At 24.2% G+C, this 24,720-nt stretch overlaps 1 protein-coding gene across 5 annotated transcripts in view; it reads right to left on the bottom strand.

The window, feature by feature from the left end:
* Positions 1 to 2,791: 2,791 nt before the first annotated feature.
* The window catches only part of LOC135922656 (electrogenic aspartate/glutamate antiporter SLC25A13, mitochondrial-like), a 40,073-nt gene continuing 18,144 nt past the window's right edge, over positions 2,792 to 24,720 (bottom strand). For 2 of the 5 annotated variants that reach the window (XM_065457084.1, XM_065457086.1), the window contains 5 exons: positions 22,781 to 22,864; positions 21,173 to 21,355; positions 11,041 to 11,287; positions 10,360 to 10,638; positions 4,690 to 4,938 (listed from right to left, as the gene is read on the bottom strand). In XM_065457084.1, the coding sequence (XP_065313156.1) occupies positions 4,817 to 4,938; positions 10,360 to 10,638; positions 11,041 to 11,287; positions 21,173 to 21,355; positions 22,781 to 22,864 (915 nt within the window). In that variant the 3' untranslated portion in view covers positions 4,690 to 4,816. Of the gene's footprint in view, positions 3,252 to 3,296; positions 3,549 to 4,689; positions 4,939 to 10,359; positions 10,639 to 11,040; positions 11,288 to 21,172; positions 21,356 to 22,780; positions 22,865 to 24,720 lie in introns of those variants that run through there. The other 3 variants (XR_010570985.1, XM_065457087.1, XM_065457088.1) reach the window with 3 other exon arrangements.

The raw sequence follows: 24,720 nt of genomic DNA, 5'->3' as shown, positions 1-24,720 counted from the left end.
CTTGATTATGATCAGTTTCTTATTATGTGGGCTAGGAACTGAAATCGGCTTTAATGTTATGTTTATTGCGTATGATTTAAATTTTTCCAAAGATTTGAGTTTGAGATGATTCTTGGATAAAAGATATCTTTTATTGTTCGTAGGCAATTATTGATAAAAGATTGAGTCGTCTATTTTTTGTTTATTTCCCATATGTCCCCTCCATAGAGTAATATAGGCACTATTTGACAATAATCATGTTTAATGAATGTTAAATGAAATATTCAAATAATAGCAGAACTTTTAAATAGGGAATATAATATATCTTGAAAGTAATAAACTTAAATTTGTAAAAAAGTAACTTAAGAACTTAAAATTTATTGTTGCTTTGCGAGAACAAATTAATAACTTTACATTATATAAATTTCTCTACCTCACAAAATTCCCTTTATTAAAAAAAATATATTTCAAATACAAAATAGGGTATAAAGTGTTTATTATACTATTGTCATATATAATTATAATTTAAACACAAAATGAAATATATACACTATATATATTTTCTCATAAATAAAATACCCACCCATAATTTTTATTAGCTCTAGTTCAATATATATATTTTTTTTCGCAATTTTTAGAAATTTAATTTTACAGCATTACCAAAATGCAAATGCGACCTCATTTAAATTTAAAACACAAAATTTTTATCATACCCTAGAATGAGAAAAAAAATGAAACAAATAAATAGTTATTTAAAAAATTTAACTTTATTAAATTCCCCCCATATCTATTTGATTATGTTATAAATATAATTTTTATTATGGCCAAAAATAATGATAATCTATTTCAGAAAAAGTAAAATATGAAATAGTTTTCCCATAAAACTCATACATTTTAAGTATTTTATATTATTAACCCAAATATATATTATGTGGAAATAAATAATTCATTTCCACTACTTACCCATTAATTTATTAAAACCACAAATAATTCACCAACTTAACTTCAGCTTGCCCCATACCTATTTGATTTTATATTACAGATATCTTCGCCTGAGAATTAGATTATTGTATATCAACTTTTTGTCAAAAATAACTTTTTTAGACAAATCAATTTATAATTATACTATTCTATTTACGCAAAAAAATTTGAAATATTTATAAAATAATTTAAATTATAGCCAATATAAGATTAAGGTTCCTATTGAAAACAATAGAAGCTTAATTATTAAAATTGTGCTTCCGTAAAATTACAAAAAGTGAAGATGAAATAATCGAATTCTCAAGTGACGATATATTTTTTAGTTAATGGCCAAATAAAAGGTACCAAAATAATAATGATAATACAATATTAATCAATGATTTTTAAATATTCTTTAGAAAATCCCATTCTATTTCACAAAGAGTGAGACTTGTTGAAATTGTTTTCCTATATTATTATAATAACTCATACATTTTAAATTTGATTACAGTTTACCCATTCCTAATCGTAATCGCATCCCAAATATTATTGCCTGAGGAGAATCAAAGTGTCTTGCTCTCTGTGAAACAGTGAGAGGGCAAGCGCAGTGCTTGAGGTGTTTATTTTTAGTGTAAATTCTTTAAAATTATAATCTAATGGCTATTATCTTTAAGTCTTTATCAAGTGTTTCACATTTTAATTGTTGAACACGTATACTATAAATTTGATATTTTATAAATAATAAATTATATGATAAAAGTTTTAATATATTAGAAAATTTTTTTTTATTCACTCTATTATATTGTAGTATCAAATAAAAATATTAATTTCAAGGTATTTATTTATATCTAATTAAATGATTGTTCCTCTTTTGAAGGTGAACGTTGAATGCATTAGATTTTTTTTATAAATCTAACCTTAACCCAAATCTATGAAACACACCCTAGTTAAAAATATTTTATATTAGAATTTCATGGAATGAATGAGGATTAACAATTTGCATATAATTTAAAATTACAATCATTAAATATTATTTTTGAATTTGCATTTTAAAAAATTAAATGTATATATAATTTATAATAACTTTCATTCAGAAAGAACTGGTGATCTATAAAATATATAAAAATATAACTATATTAATTTTGATATATAATTTGAAACATTCTAATTGTAATATGTAAGTGGTGCACAATTGGGCAAATTGACATAAAATTTTTAACATAATCATATATTTTACAAATAAATAATTTTTTAGAAAAAAAGACGAAACCATTGGCAATGAATTATTATATCTTATAAAAGAAAATTGATCTTTTGACTGTATAATAATTTATGTTTAAAATTTAACATTATATCTACAAGCCAATAAATTTCTATTTTTTAAAAAAAAGGTTATGAAAAAATAATGATTTTGGTAAGAAAATATTATGAGCATATAAGAATTTTTTAAATTAAAATTTGTAAGATTTTTATTAAAGTTATATTTTTCTAGAAATTTTGATTGACTAGTACAGTAATATATAATTTTTTTTTTAAAAAAGTACTATATGGAGGAATTCTTTTTACTTCGTAGACATATAAAATTATTAGAGGTATTAAAAAAGGAATCCTAGTTATATAAGTTTTTATAGGGTATAAAAAAATATTATTATACAGCACTTTATATTGTAATTATATTAAAAAATTTATTGTTTCAAGAATTTTTATTTAAAATTATTTTTTTAAAAAATGATTATTTTAAGAATTTTTATATTATAATTATTTTTTTAAATGTTATATTATAATTATTTTAAATGTTATATTATAATTATTTTAAAAAAATGATTATTTTAAGAATCATTGGCCCCTTAGGATGGAAGAAATGGTGTTTTAAATTTTTTAAGTTCATTTAAAAATATATATGTACAATCCAATTAATTTGGGCATCAATATATATATATATATACGCATATGTACTTAAAATAATGGGTTTGTGTACCCTGAAAAACATAATTAGCATGGCTTACTATTATAATTTTCCCCAAATTCTCAATTTATAATATAGTTAAAATAAATTATATAGTATGTTGTAATATACAATTTTAAAAAAATTGAATTGGGGAGGATGTTATAAATTACAAACAACTTATTTATCGAAATTCGTTAATTAAGAATTCATTCTCTAATGAATATTAATAAGTATTGATAGGGGTAAGAAAATCTTAAAGAAATTTTTGAATCGTAATTAGGAGTTGAAAACAGATAGAAACGACATCATCAATATCAAGCTGATAATAAAATTATTGGAAAGGAATAGAATGGCGAGAAAGAATCTAATAAACAAATATTAAAATTTTATCTTGTATAATTTTTTTTTGATATATTGAATTGAGCAGATTTAAAAATGTAGCAATATCCTTAGATAATAAACAATGGCTAAATTATTCTAAAAAAATATTCAAAATTTTTGTTAAAAAAAATAAGAACTTTAAAAGTTAAAGCATGAAATATGCTCCTGGGATTTGCTCCTTCTCTCTTCTTCCTCTAATATTTGATGTCGAACGTATTTTGCAGGAACTCGTAGGTGAATAAAGTAACACCGAATTGAGGGGAAGATCTACATACTCTGGCTATTAAAAAAATATCATTTGAGGTTGTTTTTCTAAACTTTTCGTTAGCTTTAATCTATTTTTGATGCAGTTGTTTCTAGTCCTGTGCGCCGAGATATAAATCAGCGGTGGCTATTTATTTTATTTTTTTATCTGCAGTAGTCGAAGCGCCAAATTTGCCACCGCCTAATAAATTGATGGCGCGGTGGGTTATTTTAAAATTTTTAATAAATTATAATAATTTATTCAAATGTAATTTGTATAATATATTAAGGATTTATATTAAAATTCTTAATTTTTTCGGGGTCCAACTCTGTATATAATAAGGTATTTTTTCTCATTCTCCTAAAATAGATTTATGATAAAATAACTTTTTACTCAGTGGCTACAATAATATTTTATGATTTATAATAATATTATTAAACAAATTTATATTCAAACACTATCTTTAATATTATCATATAAATTTCAAATAATAACAAAATATTTAGGAAATATATTAATAAATTAAAAATTAAATTTCGCTAAATGATAATTATCGTGAATAAATGTTTTTATCAAGATTAGTGTAAAATATAACATATAGAGATGTCCTTTTATTATATGTATTAATCCAGCGATAGAAAAGATCCTTCGTTAGGCACGCAAAGAACATTTCTATCTTTTCCCAGGAGCATAACGTATCTTTTTTCTGGTACATATGTTGAGCAAGTAAAATATATTATTCCTGCTCTAAATTGTTAATGCTATTTGAATCTTTATCAAGGAAGAAATGCTTTCGATCTATTTTCGTAATACATAAGCTTGATGTGCTTCGTCTACAATTCTCCTTTTCTCCCTTTATATATCATTGTCAATTGGAAGCTTAATTTTGTATTAAAATATTCGGCAAAAAGTCTTCGAATTTAATTTGTATAATAATTAAAATTTTAAACAAACTACTATGAAAATAAATCATGTTTTATTGCTAGTTTAAGTAAGATCCACAAAAAATATTATCATAAAATTAGAATGCTTTTCTTGTTTTCTTTCTTCAAAATTATTTTACCGAAGTATCTCCAAATATGACTGGTTTTATTATTATTAGAGAGAGCATTGGCTTTTTTTATATAATTAGAGAGCAGTTATTCCATAATTATAAACAGGGTGTTTTAAACCGTTCGAGTCTATTAAAATATATTAGGCGAATAAATGACAGGAAATGGAAAGGATATAGACATATCAATGAAATTCATATTAATTTTAATATTCAAATAAAAATATAATCTATATAATTAAATAGCATTTTTTTAAATTTCCCACTCTGCACTAACGGCGAGCCTGTTGGTGACGTTTAACTCAATCGGTAAATTCAACGTGGCAAAAATAACTGGCCGCATTGTGAGCGGGCTGCGCACAGGTTTAAGCTGTCCTAAGATGTTTGATGAACAAAATTAGATGAGCTAACGAAAACTTTGGAAGTGTATAATAAGAAGAAAAAAGTTTTTTTTTTAAATAAGTATATTTTTTATAAAAAAAAAATTAACAAATTAAGGATAATAAACATGTCGAACCGAATCGGAAAAAATAAGCCTATATAGTAGGAATTCGCCGATTAGTAACAAAATTCTAAAAAGAGTGAACCGAAACATCATAAAAATATTTGAACCGGTTTAAAACGGTTAAATGTATATTTATTTATCTTAGATGATTATCATAATTTGTATATTATTTTTAATTAATAGCATAAATTTATATTTATTTAAATGATTAGCATAAATTTATATTTATTTAAATGATTTAGCAAAATTTGAAATGTTTTTATTATTTTTAAATTATTAATAAAATTTTAAAAAATATATATTGTATAATTAGTATTTTTCATTGTTGAATATTATTTTAAAAAGATTTAATCAAATTTCCTTTAAAAAGAAACATTAAATTTAGATAATTGTGTGAATTAGAGATCTGCAAAAGTAGGCCCAGCCCGTACACGGCCCGATTTCGGGCTGGGCCTAATATTTTTTAAGAAAATTCGGGCCGAGTGTGGTTGGGCTTTAGAAATTTTTCAAATATATCTAAATTTATCAATTTTATGTTAATTTTTTATGTAAAATAAAAATATGTGATTTTATTTATAGAAAGTGGATGCCATATAACTAGGCCTAAAACGAATTATTTGTTATTTGATATTCGATTCGAAATTTCGAATCGAATATGAATAATGAGGAAAATTATTCGTATTATTCGTATTATTCGAAATTATTTATATATAAATATTCGTAATTATTCGCAAATATTTCATTGCAAGTATAATAAAAAGAAGTAATTAAATTTTCCTAGTGGATATCATTTCGTTTTATTTTATTTCCTATTATCAAATATCAAATCATAACAAGTTATATTTGCTGAAGTTTAATGGAAGAAAAGGAAAAGTTTCAAAGTAAAATATAATTATTTTATTTTGATTGTTTCTCTTTAATCTATGTTATGAACAAGTCAAAACATTTTTATAGAGTGTGCCTCTTTCCCATATTCTCGAGCTCCTGGCAGATAAATAACTAAATTTTTTTGACTAGTTCTTATTATTTGATTAGGAAAATCCTTTTCCCATTTAGTAACCTTATTTTTGGCAAATTTTATGGGCAATCTAATTCAGATAGTGCATTATAATATCGTCATCCTCTATTACATTGTCATAATCACCTCTAAAAATTACATTAATAATTAAATAAAGGAAATTTATGCTACTAAAGTATTTTTATATATTAAATAAAATCTATAATGAAATACTTTCTAAAATTTTGTTATATTTTATATGCAAATATTTAAAATATAGATATTTTAAATAGATTATAATTTTAAAAATATTTTGTCATAATCACCTTCACCTCTAATTAATAAAATGTTATTAATAATAAAAATAAATACATGATTAAATAAAGGAAATTTATGCTACTAAAGTATTTTTAATAAATAAAATCTATAATGAAATACTTTCTAAAATTTTGTTATATTTTAATGCAAATATTTAAAATGTAGATATTTTAAATAGATTATAATTTTAAAAATTTTATTTTGTCATAATCACCTTCACCTCTAATAAAATGATATTAATAATAAAAATAAATATATGATTAAATAAAAGAAATTTATGCTACTAAAGTATTTTTAATAAATAAAATCTATAATGAAATACTTTCTAAAATTTTGTTATATTTTATATGCAAATATTTAAAATGTAGATATTTTATATAGATTATAATTTAAAAAATTTTATTTTGTCATAATCCCTTCACCTCTAATAAAATATTAATAATAAAAATCAATACATTATTAAATAAAGGAAATTTATGCTACTAAAGTATTTTTAATAAATAAAATCTATAATGAAATACTTTCTAAAATTTTGTTATATTTTATATGTAAAAATGACAATTAGTTTAGAGAATCCTTAAAAGTGTCATCTTTAAACATCTGTAAAAATTTTTTTGCAAATATTTTATAAGCTTTAAAAAAATTTGAATCGAAACGAATAATGATTTTATTATTCGTACGAATACGAATAGCGCAATTATTCGATTCGAATTTTCGAATCGAAAACTAATAATAGTATTATTCGATTCGATTCGTTTTTTTGTAGGCCTACATATAACCTATATCGTATATTTTGAGTAATTATAAAAATTAATTTCTATATTTAAATAAAATCGGGCCGGGCCGGCAAAACTAGTGTGAATCGCCCTTTAAATTTAATTATTAATACATACCTGATCTACCAATTTATTTTATATTTAATTTAGCTTTTCTTTTTCTTTTTCTTATTATTTATTAAAATTATTTATAAGATAACATATATTAAAACTATATTAAAATAATAGATTTGTATAATTAATTGTAGATATGCAATATTTATATCTTCTAAAAATTTCAATTAAATTTTTTGCCTAATATATAAAAATTCTGTCTCATTTTGCCGCCTGGATTTTTTTAAAACTTAAATACCTTCCTCGTGTTTACGGAAAGATTGGGATACTCCCCTTAAAAACGCTCCGTCACATGGCTGAAATAATTTATATGATGACGATCTCACTAAACCACATGACCCAAGAATCTCGATTAGCTTTTCTGCACAGAAGAATAAAGTTGCTATTGAACTATGGGTAAATTGAGATTTCGTTTTGCCTTGCCAATGCAAACACTGTGAAACCAGTGTTGACAGCAAGGGGAATTGCCTCCACTGCCGATTTTTCAGAGTCCGTTTCCCGCGGCATACCAAATGTAACGTCCTTATTTTACGAGCACAGCACTTAAATCCACGGCATCCTCTCTAGCTCACCAAGCAGAATCTTTAGAACTAATAGGAATCATCCAAATGGAATGTCCTCAATTCCTTGGTAAAGGGCCCAGCTTCTGGTTTTATCTGCATTTATCCAAATGTCCCATCCAAGCATAAGGTCGATGCCCGAACAATTGCCTAATCTCGTTAAATCATTAAATAATGTTATATCGATCGGTCTTATGTATTCCTTCCCATAACTTGCTTGATAGCAAATCTCAAAGCTTTTTAAAAAAAAATAGGGAGACGGATCTACGAAAATACTGATCAGCCCAAAGAATCTCTTTACGACAAAGCTTTTACTACAGTAATTATTATCTCTTCAATCGAATAATTTGTGCATACTTAATCCAACTTTCTCTTAGATTCTCTTTGCTACTTCCTTCGATATTTTTTAAATTTCCATTCTTTTTCTCTTTTTAATCATAGTTTTACATTTAAAGCCTATTTTAAAAGGTAATACGTGTTCTCATCCTTTATTATAAATAATATTTTAATATATGCGGATTAAATTTTGTTCTTTGCGCGGAAAATATAAACTTTCAACTGAAGAATGCCCTCTCCACTGACACTTGTTTGAGTAGTTGAAAGTTAGCAGGCTCTCATTTTTACACTTTCTGAATAATTTAAAATATCAGCATTTTTCCTAGTCTTTCCATATTGACAAAGAATTGAATTAATTATTGATCTAATATGCCTAGCCTCTAGTTCTTCAAAATTTTTTATTGGAAATTTCTTGGGACTTTAGAAAACTCTCAAAATCATATTCTATGATTACATATGAATTAGAAGATCGTGTAGGTATATTGCCAATTTACATTCATCATTTGAATATTGAATTAATTTTTATGGATGCTTTCTCGACATCTTCTTTTCATTTTTTGATAAAAAAAACCGTGAATCTAGATATATCATTATGCAATAAATACACTTTATTAATAAATTTTTTAGTAGCTTTTATCGAGGTGGGTGACTTGAAGGTAGCCAAAGGGATAATTAATTTTGCTCGATTATGGCACATTTACTCAGTTTGTAAGTATTTTATCAAAATATAAATTCAAGTGCTCTAATGTACCTTATTTCATTTCCATTCGTCTCCTTATAAATTTTTATAAAGATCATTATCCTGAGTGATTCCTAGCAAAATAATTTCTATCCTATCAACCTTTCTAAAAAGAGATAGGTAGAATTTCAGTTTCTAAACTTTAAAATCATCATCCTAGTTAGATTACAAATTTTTTTTACACAAGGGTTGGGCTTCATTCATAATTAAAACTTACTCTGAATTTTCTACAATCATTAATTGATAAATGAAATGTTTGTGATACGAGACCTTCTGGGCGTTAATTCTTTGATCAAGCCCGGCCCAGGCTCGCAGTAAAAAAATGTAAGCCCAGGCCCGGCCCACATTTAATATTTTAAAAAAAATTCCAGGCCATTGATAAGTTTCAAAAAAAATCCGAAGCCCATATCCAAAATTTTATAATTATTCTATTTAATAAAAAATAAAAACAATATTAAAATTAATTATTATTAGAAGAAAAAAAGTGTAATATATTTTTTTAATTAGCAACTAATTTAATAAGCACCCAATCCCAGGCAAGCCCATTTAAAAAAATTAAAAAATTAGGCCCAACCCACCAGGCCCGCTAAAACATGTAATATCGGGTATGGACTTGTGCGGGTGCCTGTGGGCCGACCCACCCATGAAGATCTCTGATGTGATAACATCTATTTCCCACGAATACCCATATTTTGTTTGCTTATAAAATAAATCAACAAAGGCTAAAATAACTTAGTAAGTTTAAAATATAATTATTCTTGTTTTTTGGGAACTTGTAGTCCCACCTCCGTTTATATAGAATAAGGTTTTATTTTATTTTATATTTGATATGTTAATTTTCATATAATTTTATTTGATAGATAATAATAAAAAAGCATAGTATTAAAAAAAAAGTTAAAAAAAAGTATGGAGATTAAATAATCATCAAAATTTATAATTAGGAGAAATAAATTTAAAAATAATATTTTATAATCCACAAGGAAAAATATGCGAATTATATTTTATATATTTTTTTAAATTGATCCTAATCATTAAGTCGACTTAATTTAAATAGTTTTTTCAATTTTTTAGATATGAAAAAAGTTATACTAACAATCTTTAGAAAGAATCACTTTATGCTAATCAATTAAAATATATAAATAAATATAAATTTAAAAACCGTCTTATAAATAACGTTTTGGTTCGTTTTTAATACTTGTTATAACGGTTAGATTTTGATTCAGAAAATTATAAAGGATTATTTCGGCTTCGCTAAAAAAGAGGGATTTATATTGCTCACAAATGATTTTTAAAGGTCGTTTGCAATTATTTTAAGAAGATACTAATGATATTTCATGGGTATAATATGTAAATAAAAGGAAAGAAACTATATGCGATATATCCAGGGTCAGGGAAAAGAAAATTGAAGGTATGAATAGTTTTTGAAAAAATATACAATTTGAATCACTCACCAAAAGTTCCTTTCCAGAGGGCTCCAAAGCCTTCGTTCTTGACGATGCTGGCAAAAGTGTTTATTACTCCGAAATTATTATTTCCGTTTGAGATTCCTTTGAAACCTACTTCTAAATTTTGCAATAAATTAACCTTCCTTTCGACTTGCAAACGTGTTTTGACGACATCCGCGGGGGTAACCAAGGCAGCCGCAGGTATCCCGGCCAAAGTTGCGGCCCATAACATGCCTACGTGGTTGTGGGCCTTTGGCGCACTGCAAATTTGTTCTTCATCCTCGTCTTTGAATTTTTTAAAGATAAAAGAGGCGATAAAAAAAATATAAATGATAATAGAAATGCAATTTTAAAAAAAATAGGAATGATGATTTATTCCTTAAATTTATCACATTATTAGGTAGAAAAGTAAGTTTTCTATTTCAAGCCATTATAATGGCTATATATCAAAGTAATTGCATTTCAATTCATGGCTCCATATAGCAATGCAAGTAAGCCGATCTCTTAATTGTTTTTTTTTAATTTAATTCTTTTTTTATTCAGTTGTTTATTTATTTTTTAATTTGTATATAAATGGCCGATATTTTATAACAGTTAAATGTTTTTTAAATAACCTTTGCTTTAAATTCGTTTTTAATAATAAACTCAAAAAAAATATATTAGTTAAAATTATTTCGAATAATTTACATAGGAGGTTTAATGGTGTTTCGTTTTTATGGTCTGCGAGAGTTTTGTCGTTATCAAGTTGACCATTTTTGGTATTCAAAATATCTAGATCCTTCGATTCGTTAGCAAGTTTTGTTGATTTAGAAGCATGGCCTTTGCGCACGTTTGAGATCTCTCCAATAGAACAGAAATAAATTTTCAAATGGGCATAAGTTGGGAAGTAGATGGCACTAAACGGTAAATCACGCATGAGACATGCGTGGGCACCCTTATGTATATAGAATACAAATAAATGTTTATTTTATTGATCCCGTATTCTAAAAATTTTATTCTTGCGTCAAGGTTGACTAATTTCAATTCAAAAAATATTAGCGCTGAGTATTATAGTCTTCTATATCCATCTTTCAATATTTTTCTGGAGAGCATTTTTAGATAAATATTTCTTATATTTTAAATAGTAGATAAAAATGTGGATAATGAAAATAAAAGATTATTCTTAATTATATTTTAATATTTTGATATGGAATAATATATTAGTCTATATTGATTTGTGTAAAATATTGTATTTTGCAAAAAATTGGATATAGATATAGAACACCATAGTACTCATCAGATGTAATTTTATTAGATATATGAAAATTGATAAATTTTTAAAGCCAGTTATTAATACTTCCTTATGTTATAACTAGTGTTGCGTAATCGGCTAAATTTAGCTAACTATAAAATGGCTTAGCCGAGATTTTAGGTGAAAAAATCGGCTAAGCATAATTAGATAAGCTTAAAAATCGGAAAATTAAATTAGTCAAAATTCTGCATCGATTAATTATTATTTATTTATTTTAGTAAATTAATTTATTTTATTTATATTTAATGTAAATATTTTATTAGGGCTGTGCCGATATTAAATATCGGATCGGATCGGTTCCGATATTTGGCGTTTTTCAAAAATATCGGATCGGCCCGATACCTGTAAAAAACCCGATCCGATCCTTTTACTAAAAATGCAATTCTTATAAAACTTTTGAGTAATGAAACTTTGAATTATTATTTTTTAATAAAAAAAATTTTTTTAAAATATTTTAAAAAAAAATAAATTTTTTCGAGTTTCTATTTTACATTAATAATATTTTATAAATAATTTTTTTTTAAACAATGCAAATGTTATTTATTTTTTTAAATAGATTTTACAAGTTTTTTTATAAAAATAGAAAGGAACACCCAAAGTTTTATTTATTTTTAATTTTTTAAAAAAATAACACCATATATAGAAAGTATGACAATATATTTTTCATATTAATTTAAATATTGCTTGGTTGGGCTATGATTGACCCATTTGTTTGGGTGATTTTTCAAAATCAACAAAAGATTGGGTTTGTATGAAACCCACTATTTTATAAATGCTAATTTTATATTTGTGTTATTTATTTAGAAAACTCGAATAACATTGATGATATTAATATTATATCCCCAGTGAATCCACTTGAATATTGGAGAGTTAATGCTGTAAAATTTCCAACTTTATCAACACTTGCACGTAAATTTTTGGCTCCTCCAGCAACAAGTGTCCCATCTGAGTCTGCCTTCAGTACGGCAGGGGATATTGATAGTCCTCATCGTAGAAGCCTATTGCCTGAAAATCTAGAGGCTCTTATATTTATTAAAAAAAATCTAATATATTATAATATATTTTTTTTAAAATTATTGTTGAAATAAAAAAATTAAATTATGCATAATTCTTTTATGCATAAAAAATATTGATTTATTAATTACATTTGGTTCAAAGAGAGGTGGTAAAAAATTAATATAAATATCGGATCGGTTTTGAACCAATATCGGATCGGATCGGTAAAAAATATGTGGATCGGCATAGCCCTATATTTTATTATTATCAACAAATAAAATAAATTTATTTATTTGATGTTTTTTTAATAAAAAAAATAATACGCTGCTATATTGTAAAAATGTAATATTCTTTCTAATATAATTTATTAGTGAATTTCACAATCTTCTTTGTAAATACATCTTTTATTGAGGAATTATATTGTAAATTTTATTAGATAAATAAACAATTTTTTAGGTGAAATCTTTTATAATTTTTTTTATCATTTTTTTTAAATTATCTATTTTTTATTAAATGAAGGTGGATTTTATGAAACTTTTTTGATGTTATTTTATATGATCTATTTAAGATAATATTTTAATGTGAGAATTGTCATAATCGTTATTTTATAAGTTTTTTGAAGAAAATATGTTAAAATAAGTATTAATAAGATGTTTAAATAAAAATTTAGTGAAGATGTACATTAGAAAAGTGACAATTGTCATAATCGTTATTTTTAAAGTTTTTTAAATTTTTTTGAAGAAAATATGTTAAATAAGTATTGATAGTTTAAATAAAATTTAGTGAAGATGTACCATAGAAAATTGACAATTGTCATAATCGTTATTTTTAAAGTTTTTTGAATTTTTTTGAGGAAAATATGTTAAAATAAGTTTTAATAACATGTGTAAATATAAATTTAGTGAAGATGTACCAATGAAAAGTGACAATTGTCATAATCGTTATTTTTAAAGATTTTGAAGAAAATATGTTAAAAAGTATTGATAACATGTTTAAATAAAAATTTAGTGAATATGTACTCTAGATAAGCGACAATTGTCATAATCGTTATTTTTATGTTTTTTGAAGCAAATGGGTTAAAATTAATGCTATAATTAATTTTATAAATTAAAAAATTAAATTACAAATATTTATTTTTTTTAAGCTAAAGATAATTTGATTGATCAATAATTAACTCGACATTTTTTTCCCTATTTTTTCATAAAATTTGATGTAAATATTAATAAATTTTATTTATTATAATTTTTAAAGGTGATTTTTATTCATATTAAGTGTTGTTTATGAATTTTTAAATGTGGTTTTGTAAATAATTTATTTATGAGATAGCAGTAGAGGTGTTATTTGAATGACGCTAATTTTTAAATTATAAAAATTTGTCACTTTTCTATGGTACATCTTCACTAAATTTTTATTTAAACATGTTATTATTACTCATTTTAACATATTTTCGTCAAAAAAAATCAAAAAACTTTAAAAATAACGATTATGACAATTGTCGCTTATCTAGAGTACATCTTCACTAAATTTTTATTTAAACATGTTATCAATACTTATTTTAAAATATTTTTGTCAATAAAATTCAAAAAACTTAAAACGATTATGACAATTGTCACTTTCTACGGTACATCTTCACTAAATTTTATTTAAATATGTTATCAATACTTATTTTAACATATTTTCTTCAAAAATATTCAAAAATATTTAAAAATAACGATTATGACTATTGTCACTTTTCATTGGTACATCTTCACTAAATTTATATTTACACATGTTATTAATATTTATTTTAACATATTGTCGTCAAAAAATTCAAAAAACTTTAAAAATAACGATTATGACAATTGTCACTTTTCATTGGTACATCTTCACTAAATTTAAATTTACACATGTTATTAATACTTATTTTAAGATATTTTTGTCAAAAAAATTCAAAAAATTTTAAAAATAACGATTATGACAATTGTCACTTTTCATTAGTACATCTTCACTAAATTTTTATTTAAACATCTTATTATTTTAACATATTTTCGTCAAAAAAATTCAAAAAACTTTAAAAATAACGATTATGACAATTGTCACTTTTCTACGGTACATCTTCACTATTATTTAAACATGTTATCAATACTTATTTTAACATATTTTCTTCAAAAAAATCAAAAATATTTAAAAATAACGATTATGACTATTGTCACTTTTCATTGGTACATCTTCACTAAATTTATATTTACACATGTTATTAATATTTATTTTAACATATTGTCTCGTCAAAAAAATTCAAAAAACTTTAAAAATAACGATTATGACAATCGTCACTTTTCTATGGTACATCTTCACTAAATTTATATTTACATATGTTATTAATACTTATTTTAACATATTTTCGTCAAAAAAATTCAAAAAACTTTAAAAATAACGATTATGACAATTGTCACTTTTCATTGGTACATCTTCACTAAATTTTTATTTAAACATCTTATTAATACTTATTTTAACATATTTTCGTCAAAAAAATTCAAAAAACTTTAAAAATAACGATTATGACAATTGTCACTTTTCATTAGTACATCTTCACTACATTTTTTCTTCAAAAAAATTCAAAAATATTTAAAAATAACGATTATGACTATTGTCACTTTTCATTGGTACATCTTCACTAAATTTATATTTACACATGTTATTAATATTTATTTTAACATATTGTCGTCAAAAAAATTCAAAAAACTTTAAAAATAACGATTATGACAATCGTCACTTTTCTATGGTGCATCTTCACTAAATTTATATTTACACATGTTATTAATACTTATTTTAACATATTTTCGTCAAAAAAATTCAAAAAACTTTAAAAATAATGATTATGACAATTGTCACTTTTCTATGGTACATCTTCACTAAATTTATATTTACACATGTTATTAATACTTATTTTAACATATTTTCGTTAAAAAAAATTCTAAAAACTTAAAAATTAACGATTATGACAATTGTCACTCTTCATTAATACATCTTCACTAAATTTTTATTTAAACATCTTATTAATACTTATTTTAACATATTTTCTTCAAAAAAATTCAAAAAACTTATAAAATAACGACACTTTTCTATGGTACATCTTCACTAAATTTTTATTTAAACATGTTTTTAATACTTATTTTAACATATTTTCGTCAAAAAAATTCAAAAAACTTTAAAAATAACGATTATGACAATTGTCACTAATCATTGATACATCTTCACTAAATTTTTATTTAAACATGTTATCAATACTTATTTTAACATATTTTCTTCAAAAAACTTATAACGATTATGACAATTGTCAATTTTCTATGGTACATCTTCACTAAATTTTTATTTAAACATGTTATTAATACTTATTTTAACATATTGTCGTAAAAAAAATTCAAAAAATTTTAAAATAACGATTATGACAATTGTCACTTTTCATTAGTACATCTTCACTAAATTTATATTTACACATGTTATTAATACTTATTTTAACATATTTTCTTCAAAAAAATTCAAAAAACTTATAAAATAACGATTATGACAATTGTCACATTAAAATATTATCCTTAAAAAGATCATATAAAATAACATCAAAAAAGTTTCATAAAATCCACCTTCAATTAATAAAAAATAGATAATTTAAAAAAAATGATAAAAAAAATGATAAAAGGTTTCACCTAAAAGATTGTTTATTTATCTAATAAAATTTACAATATAATTCCTCAATAAAAGATGTATTTACAAAGAAGATTGTGATCACTAATAAATTATATTAAAAAGTATATTACATTTTTACAATATAGCAGCGTATTATTTTTTTTATTAAAAAAATATCAAATAAATAAATTTATTTTCATTTCAAAATATAATAATATAAATAAAAAATATTAAATCATATGTTTATTTGTTGATAATAATAATAAAATATTTACATTAAATATAAATAAAATAAATTATTTTACTAAAATAAATAAATAATAATTAATGCTAAGCATCGGTGCAGAATTTTGACTAATTTAATTTTAGCCAATTTTTAGGCTAAGTTAGACGATTTTTAGGCTTAACCTGATTAGGCTTAGCCGATTTTTAGACTTAGCCTAATTAGGTTTAGGCGTAGTTTTAGCCGATTACGCAACACTAGTTATAACTCATTTTGGGGATGATTTTCGTAGATTACCTATTAAAACTTGTGAAAAGTAATATTTAAATTAAGGAATATATAAATACCAGGTGGCTGCGTTTTAAATCTTTATAAATTTAAAATGCTTGTTTTATAGAAATTTCGTATTTTATTAAATAACTATAAAGCTTTATATCCTGAAATTTTTGTTAGAATTTGTTTAACCCAGTTTTAAAATTAGGATCAAAAATGTTAACATTTGACAAAAAAGAACTCTAAGACCTTTAATTATTTTTCAAAAAAAATGACTAGATGAATTCCTATAAGGTTGAACTTTCCGGACGCTCGCCTTCTTTCAAAACTTGCATAATCATAAATTATAACACTAAATATTTCGGTTATCAAACAAATCTTATTATATTATTAAATGCCTTTTATTAGAATGCATGGAACTAAAGTAAAGCTGAACCGTTAAACAAGTATTAAGTTATTATTTATCGAGCTAAACCGAACCTGAACTATTAAAATATTTGTCACTCAAACCTGAACCGAATTTCTAAAAAGGTCAGTGAACCGATTTGAACCTTTTAATATTCTCTTTTTAAGATGATTATTAATAATTGTTTGATTGATAAGTATCAGTAACTACTTTTAGGTATTTTTATATATTGGTATTTGACGGTGTCCAACTACCCAATTTAGCGTATAGAATTTTCAGACATATAAATTATTCATTCTTCTTATAGAGATAATTTGAAAGAATAGAATCTTGAAAATATTTTAATTGCATATGGCTCAATTTTCTTAACGAATATTAATTATTAAAAAATAGGCTTCTCTTTTAGAGCTGTACCAATATTAAATATCGGACCGGAGCCGATATTTAGTGTTTTTATAAGATATAAGATAATATATTTCATCTAGTCTGATATTTTCATTGTTTCTGGTTATTTATGATTGTATATATAATTATATAATATTTTTTATTTAATACATAGCATAATAATAATAATAATTAGTGTTGTAAACGAAGTTCGTTATTTTGAAAAAAATGAAGAACGGCGTTCCTTTTATTTTTTGACGAAATTTGAACGTGACGAACGCGTTCGAATTTAACGTTAGTTCAATTTTAAAAATATTTTTATTTTTATTTATTTGAAAAATTTAATATTTCGAAATTTTTTTAAAAAAAGTATTATTTATATTTTTTAATCGGCTGTGTATTTCCTTTTCACATTTCAATTTTTTTAACACATAGTTTATTAATTTGAATATTATTGTTTATATTTTAATTTAATTTATTAGCATAAGCATGGATATTATTATTTAATCCTCATGATTTATCATTACCATAATGTTTTACATTAACATCCTATATTGAAGGAACTAATCTAATGCTTACCAAGTGTAAAATGTGGCCAAAAAGTATTATATTGTCAAAATCTTCAGGTTCTAATTTGAAACGACATTTGACTTTAATATTAATTATTTGATTTTATATGATATAACTAAGTTAAATCATTAAATTTGAAGAAATACATTTGGGATATTTGACCCCAACAATAACGATAGTTATTTTAAAATTAAAAAAATTAGTGGCCTCAAATATGGTCAACCATTGATGGACGCCGTATTAAATGGGATTAATAAAAGGTATTAAACCTTTACATATATTTTATTTTTTTAAAGATTTGAACATATATATAAGGATCAATATATTCTTTCTGCAATTATACATCAAGCATTCAAGCTTCAATGGCAATGGATAAAACTTCCACAGAAACCTATTAAAAATAAACTTATAGCGTCATTGAAAAAAAATGTTATGAAAACCCTAGAGAACTGTTAATTTAGAGATATCCTTTTTTTTTGTCAGGAGGATAACTTATCTCAATTTTTTGCAAATAACAAAACAATATTTTTTTAATTAATTCTCCACTTTAAAAGAGCTGTTTATTAAGTATAATACCGCATCCCCTCATCTGCCCCTGTAGAGCGCGTTTTTAGTATAGCTAATGCCGTATTAACTGCCAAGTGTTCCTGTCTATCAGATAAATATTTTAACAATTGTTATTAAAATTTAATAAGAAAATTTTTTTATTAATAAAAATATCTTTTTATTCGCTATATTATATTTTATTTATAATTATATTATCAAAATAAAACTATATTATTTTTTAAATGGCCAAAATATATTGTAAAAAAAAAATATAAGTTTATTTATATTAAATTAAATTTAAAAAAAATTTATCATAAAATTTTGAACAGTTTTATGGACGTGAACGCGTTCTATTTTTTTGAACATGAACTTGGCGTTCGATTTTTGTCAATGAACGTTGAACGCGAACGAGTTCGATTTTTTTTAGAAATGTTTACAGTACTAATAATAATACATTCATAAAAATAGCTAAAATTCAATTTATTTGTAAAGTTTAAAAAATCTCCAATCATTTTAAAAGTAATGTTATACAATACAAACTACAAGAAAATGATTTAAAATTTTTTAACAAGTCACATTCTATTAATGTTGGACGGCTCCATTCTGTCAATTTTTTATAATGGCAAACTCAAGATTTTAGCCAAGAAAAATGAGATTTTGGATGGTACAAAGGTTTGGACAACGATTAGTGAAATTTCGAGGCATATGTAATAATATTTTGCTAAAATTAGCCATTTTTAAAAATCAGGTAAATCAAGGCGTAAAACAGCACTACATTCAACCATAAAGGTTAATGATATTTTAAAAACACACTTAATCAGTGAAAGTTTGTTGGGTATTTATGGAAAGGATTAAAAGATAGATGGTAAATAAAATTCAATATAAACAACGGATCGTTAGTCACATTGGTTTTATATTCATATCGGAAAATATCAGATCGTTGAAGCATTTGGGGATTGACACACCTCTATTCTCTTTATATAATTCTAACACGATTGCACGAAAAGGTTCAAACCGGTTTTTAAAGGTTCCCACCGAACTGATATTTTTATATTTCACAAATAGAATAGAACCTGAACCATAAACCTTTAATCTGAATAAACCGAACCGATATTCGTTACCGTTCGGATCCCCGCAAAAATGTTAAACGAAAATTTTGTATATTAAAAATGTTCTTAAAAAAGATCTTGTGCTGATTTAATTATGCCATGAGGAAAAAAAATCAGAACGTACCAAGTTTAATTGCTAAATTGAATACCCTAGGAAGAGGTGAAATATATTCGTGCAGTTCAATGAGCTTTAAGGCGACTTCAAAATACGGGATTCATAAAGGCCTCTGATCCATAGCTACCATATTAGTGTGAAACGAATTAAAAAACTTTAGCTTATAAATATCGACTATACTCTTTAGAACTTGATTAATAAATTCATGAAATATGGTCCTTAATTTCGCAAGAAAAATTAAAGTTAGCGTTCGATCCGTGGAGAATGAGATTATTAAATGTTATAGATAGTTTAAAATGCTCCTCAAAATAAAAAATCAACAAAGATTTATAAAAATGAAGATTTTTTTTGAGAGCTCAAACAGGATTTTTGATCAAATTTTACCTATAATTCCATTTATAAAAAATTTTTTATGAGCAAATCTGTAGTGAAAATCTTTCATGATGATTAAAAATTTGATCAAAAAAATGTTTAAAAATCTTAGAAACTTTTATTTCAAACTCTGGCTATACAATAATAGATATAGGGGCTTATCTAATATATATTTTGGTAATTCTATAATTGTATATAAATAAATATTTCAAAGTACGCTTGTATTAAATCTTTTTAAAAAAACAGGCATTATTTTCATTATAAAAATTTCAAAACGCAACGTTTTTTGTAAACCCCTTGGAATATATTAATATATCAATTTAATTAGGTGGATCTTTTATAATGCTTAAAACCTACGATTAATATACGGTTCATAAAAAAGTTAAATTTCTTAAGGTTTTATCTATAGTCAATGATAGAGAGATCGGTTACAATATTTATGTTGAGTCTAAGTCTTTTAGCCAGCGAAGGTTAACGGTCCAAGTTCATACTACTCAATAAACAGAAAAATATTGTTTCTAAACTCGATACGAATTCCAATGACTACTTTTTTTTAAAAAAAATTCCAGTTTTTGGAGAGTTTAGAATCCGGACCATTGACTTTCACTACTTTTAGCTTGCTCCATACTTTAAGAATATTGAAATTTTGTTGTAGCAATTATTTCTTTTTATTTTTTTCATTCCTTTTTCAAATTCGGAGTTAAATCTAGCTATTTCTCATTAAATTAGTTAAGAGATTATCAAACTAAAGTTGATATACAATAGGGATCTATACAAACCTGTCAATCCAACTATTATGGTCATAATCGGAAAGATATTCCGATTAATTCTACCAACTGTAATCAACCAAGCTTAAAAATTAAAAAAAAACCGTGTATAACCGACGAAAGCCCAACTCTTTCACGATACCAAAGGCCGTTTTGCTTGGAACTTTGGATTTAGAGGTCGATGAGGTAGTTGCATGTTCGCTTTCGAGGGCATTTAAATTAGAGATTTGTAATCGTATTTTCACTATCTCCATCGGGTTTGTAAAAATTACCTGAGAGGCTCCGGCCTTTTATTTATTTTAAAATGAAATTATCCGTTATGTATATAAGTGGCCTTGATCCAAAAACAAAAAAATATTTAAAAAAATCTCAAACTTTAATATATGAGATTTTCCTGTTTAAAATTTTCTCCTCCCAATTCTGACTCAGACTTTGTTTTAAAGCAAAAAAAGCCACCAAATAAATAAATATTTTGAGCTGCTTCGCAAACTATCTTTTCATTCCAATTAATAGCAAGCATTGTTAGGCCCTATAGTCTCCAAAAGCCAGGGTATGTTTTACACCATCATAAATAAATTAGCAATTCTATTGGGCGTTCTTTAACATTTAACGCAGAAGCCATTGATATATCCAAGAGGAAACTTTTATTTGTTATGTCTAATTGTATAGTTAATTTATTTTTAAACAAATTTTGTTTTTGGTTCAAACTCTAAATGAATAATTTGTAGGGCTGTGCCGAAATATCGGATCGGCACCGATATTTAACGTTTTCCAATAATATCGGATCGGGCCAATGCCTGTAAAAACCCGATCCGATCCTTTTACTTTTCTTTTTTTTTTGTTATTTTATGTATATTTATTTTACATTTTCTAAATATTTTTTTTTAAACTATGCAAATGCACAACACCCTTAAATTTTATTAATTTTTTAAATAGATTTATATAGTTTTAAAAGTTTTTTTTATAAAAATAGAAAGGAACACCCAAAGTTTTATTTTAAATCTTTTTAAATAATAACGCCAATTTTATTATTTATAATTTAATATTTACAAATTTCTTAAATTTATTAAATTAAAATAATTACATAAGTTTTTTGGAAGGAAGGGCCTTTCTTTTTTATTCTTATATTCTACTTCTTTCTTTGCTATACTCATTACTAAACATATATATGGCTCGGATGTAGTTCCACCTTCATATAACCTCATATCTGGGTTATAAGGTTTGTTGGTATCCTTGAGAAAAAAAATCGGCATAATTATATGAAGGATGGGCCTTTATATAATTCACGTACGCTCACCCTTGGGCAAGTCTATGACCAACGTTCAAATAAAGAAATACTTTAAAATAAAAGAATTTTTTTTAAATATGGTATCTGAATTATAGAAATATTTTACAAAAGACAAAGATAATTTTGCAAATTGTAGAAATAAAAAAATTAAATTAAATGCATAATTCGATTTTTTGCATGAAAAATATTGATTTCTTAATTACATTTGGTTCAAAGTGGGGTGGTGAAAAATCAATATAAATATCGGCTAGGTATCGGATCATTTTTTAGTCAATATTAGAAAATAACGAATCGGATCGGTGAAAAATATATGGATCGGCACACCCCTAATAATTTGTATTGTTTATTATTTCTTATTTTTTCTTGGCAGCTTCTTTTATTTATTTTTTCCCTCTTTCTTCATTCTTAAACAGGAATAACTTACGCATCCGCCAGATACTATTTCGCTCCATAGGGGCAACCTTTTTCGGTAATGCAAGATAAACTTGTCCTTCACAAAATCGTTCACCTTAAAAAAAATTAATTTTAAAAGTGATAATAAATAAAGGATAGATAGTTATATTATAATAATTTATTTTTATTTCAACCGCATTAAAAAAAATTCTTTTAATTTTTAAACTATTATTTTTGAAAATAGGTAAAATAAGGTGTCCAAGTTGATGCAATCAGGAACAAAGCAGAAATTGGACTCAAGTCCAAAAAATTTCAAAAATTTGCGTCGGGTCAAACAGGCTTATAAAAATATTTTAAAAAAGTAATATAAAAAATGATGTTTTTCTTTTCAAAATAAAATAACAATTAGAATTTCTCTAAAGGCCCTGCATCTCGCTGACCCGGTATGCTGCTAAAATAAATGGCTTTCTCATTTTTTTTTACCTATCTAAATAATTCCAGAAATTTTTAACAATTTTAAAAGGGGTCGGCTGAAAATGCGTCTATTTTTGTCGATTTGACATGGTATGGCTCTGTACAAAGCAATTAGTAATATTTTGCTTCATAAAAAAGTGTAAAGATATAAGAAAAATAAAAAATTTCAAGTCGTGTTCGAGCTTAAAAATAAAATTAATAAGTATATTGGATAAGGACCGGGCCAAAAAAAATTCGCAGGGGTCTAATGTGAATGCAGTAATCTAAAGAGAAATGCATAATCTGATCAACTAGCTCCTTTCGGGGTATTCCCCAACTAGTTAAAATGGGTCTAAAATATAATTTATATTTTAAATACTTGTATAAAAAGTGTGCATCTTATATATTATATGAACAAAAGAACCCAATAATTATAAATTTGGTGGCTATAGCAAACGCTAAAATAGGTTTTTCAAGGTCAACTAATAGAGCCATTTGATATCAACCATACAGATGAAAGATTTCCAAGGGTTTAAATATTTTCTATTGAATCCAAAATGATCAACAAAAAAATCTAGGAAAATCAATATATAAAATCTAAGTTTTCTCAATTATATAAACATAATTTTATGTTATTTTTTATACATTAATTTTAATAAAGAAATATGAATATTTTATTAGTTTAAGAAGTGGCAAATAAATTATTGCCTATGCTTGAAAGAGGTTATTCATGGCACTGTAATAAGAAAATTTCTAAACAATTTTGTATATATCATTCTTAAAATAAAAGGTATTTTATAATCTAATATATATAATGTCCATAATATAAACATGATCGTTTTCGTATCATCTTAACCTAATAAATTTAAGGAAACTATTATAGGGTAATGTTAATTTTTTTGCCATCTATTAGTATCAAACCCGGAACCTCCATTTCAAAAGCAATGCTTTGAGCTTGAGCTACTATGCATATTGTGATTATTCATAAAAATTTTAAATTATATTTTGCTTTTATCACAACTTTTTTAACATTTAACTTTATAGTGATAATATTAATGGATCTTAATAAAGATATTTAAATTAAGAGTCTTTCAATTCAGCTAACCATTTTAAAATTTTAAAATCTGAATAGAAATTATTATGAAATAAACGTATTTCAATCATTTAGCTTACATTAAATAAAAACTTTGATTTATCCATTACTAACATTTGCATAGTTGAAGGTACAAAATATATACTTTGCTAACATATTTTATTTAAATACAATAATGCTTTATTTTAATATATACTTTACTCTCCATCAGCAACATATAAGGGGCTATCATTACATAGATATTTTTCATTTTCTGAAGGTTCCAGAATATATGTGCTCATAAATAAGCATAAATTATTTAGAAGATTGTAAACTTTCTGATATAAATTTCATAACAAAAAAAAATTCATTGATATAGTTTCAGTAGAAAATAATCAAAATTATTTATTATAATTTTGATTTTTTTTAATATTATTTTAGAAATT

The sequence above is a fragment of the Gordionus sp. m RMFG-2023 genome, chromosome 1 (assembly GCF_954871325.1).
Source record: "Gordionus sp. m RMFG-2023 chromosome 1, tfGorSpeb1-WG-v2, whole genome shotgun sequence".
Lineage (NCBI taxonomy): Eukaryota > Metazoa > Nematomorpha > Gordioida > Chordodea > Parachordodidae > Gordionus > Gordionus sp. m RMFG-2023.
The sequence above is the reverse complement of the archived record's forward strand: the minus strand, read 5'-3'. Positions and strand labels throughout refer to the sequence as shown.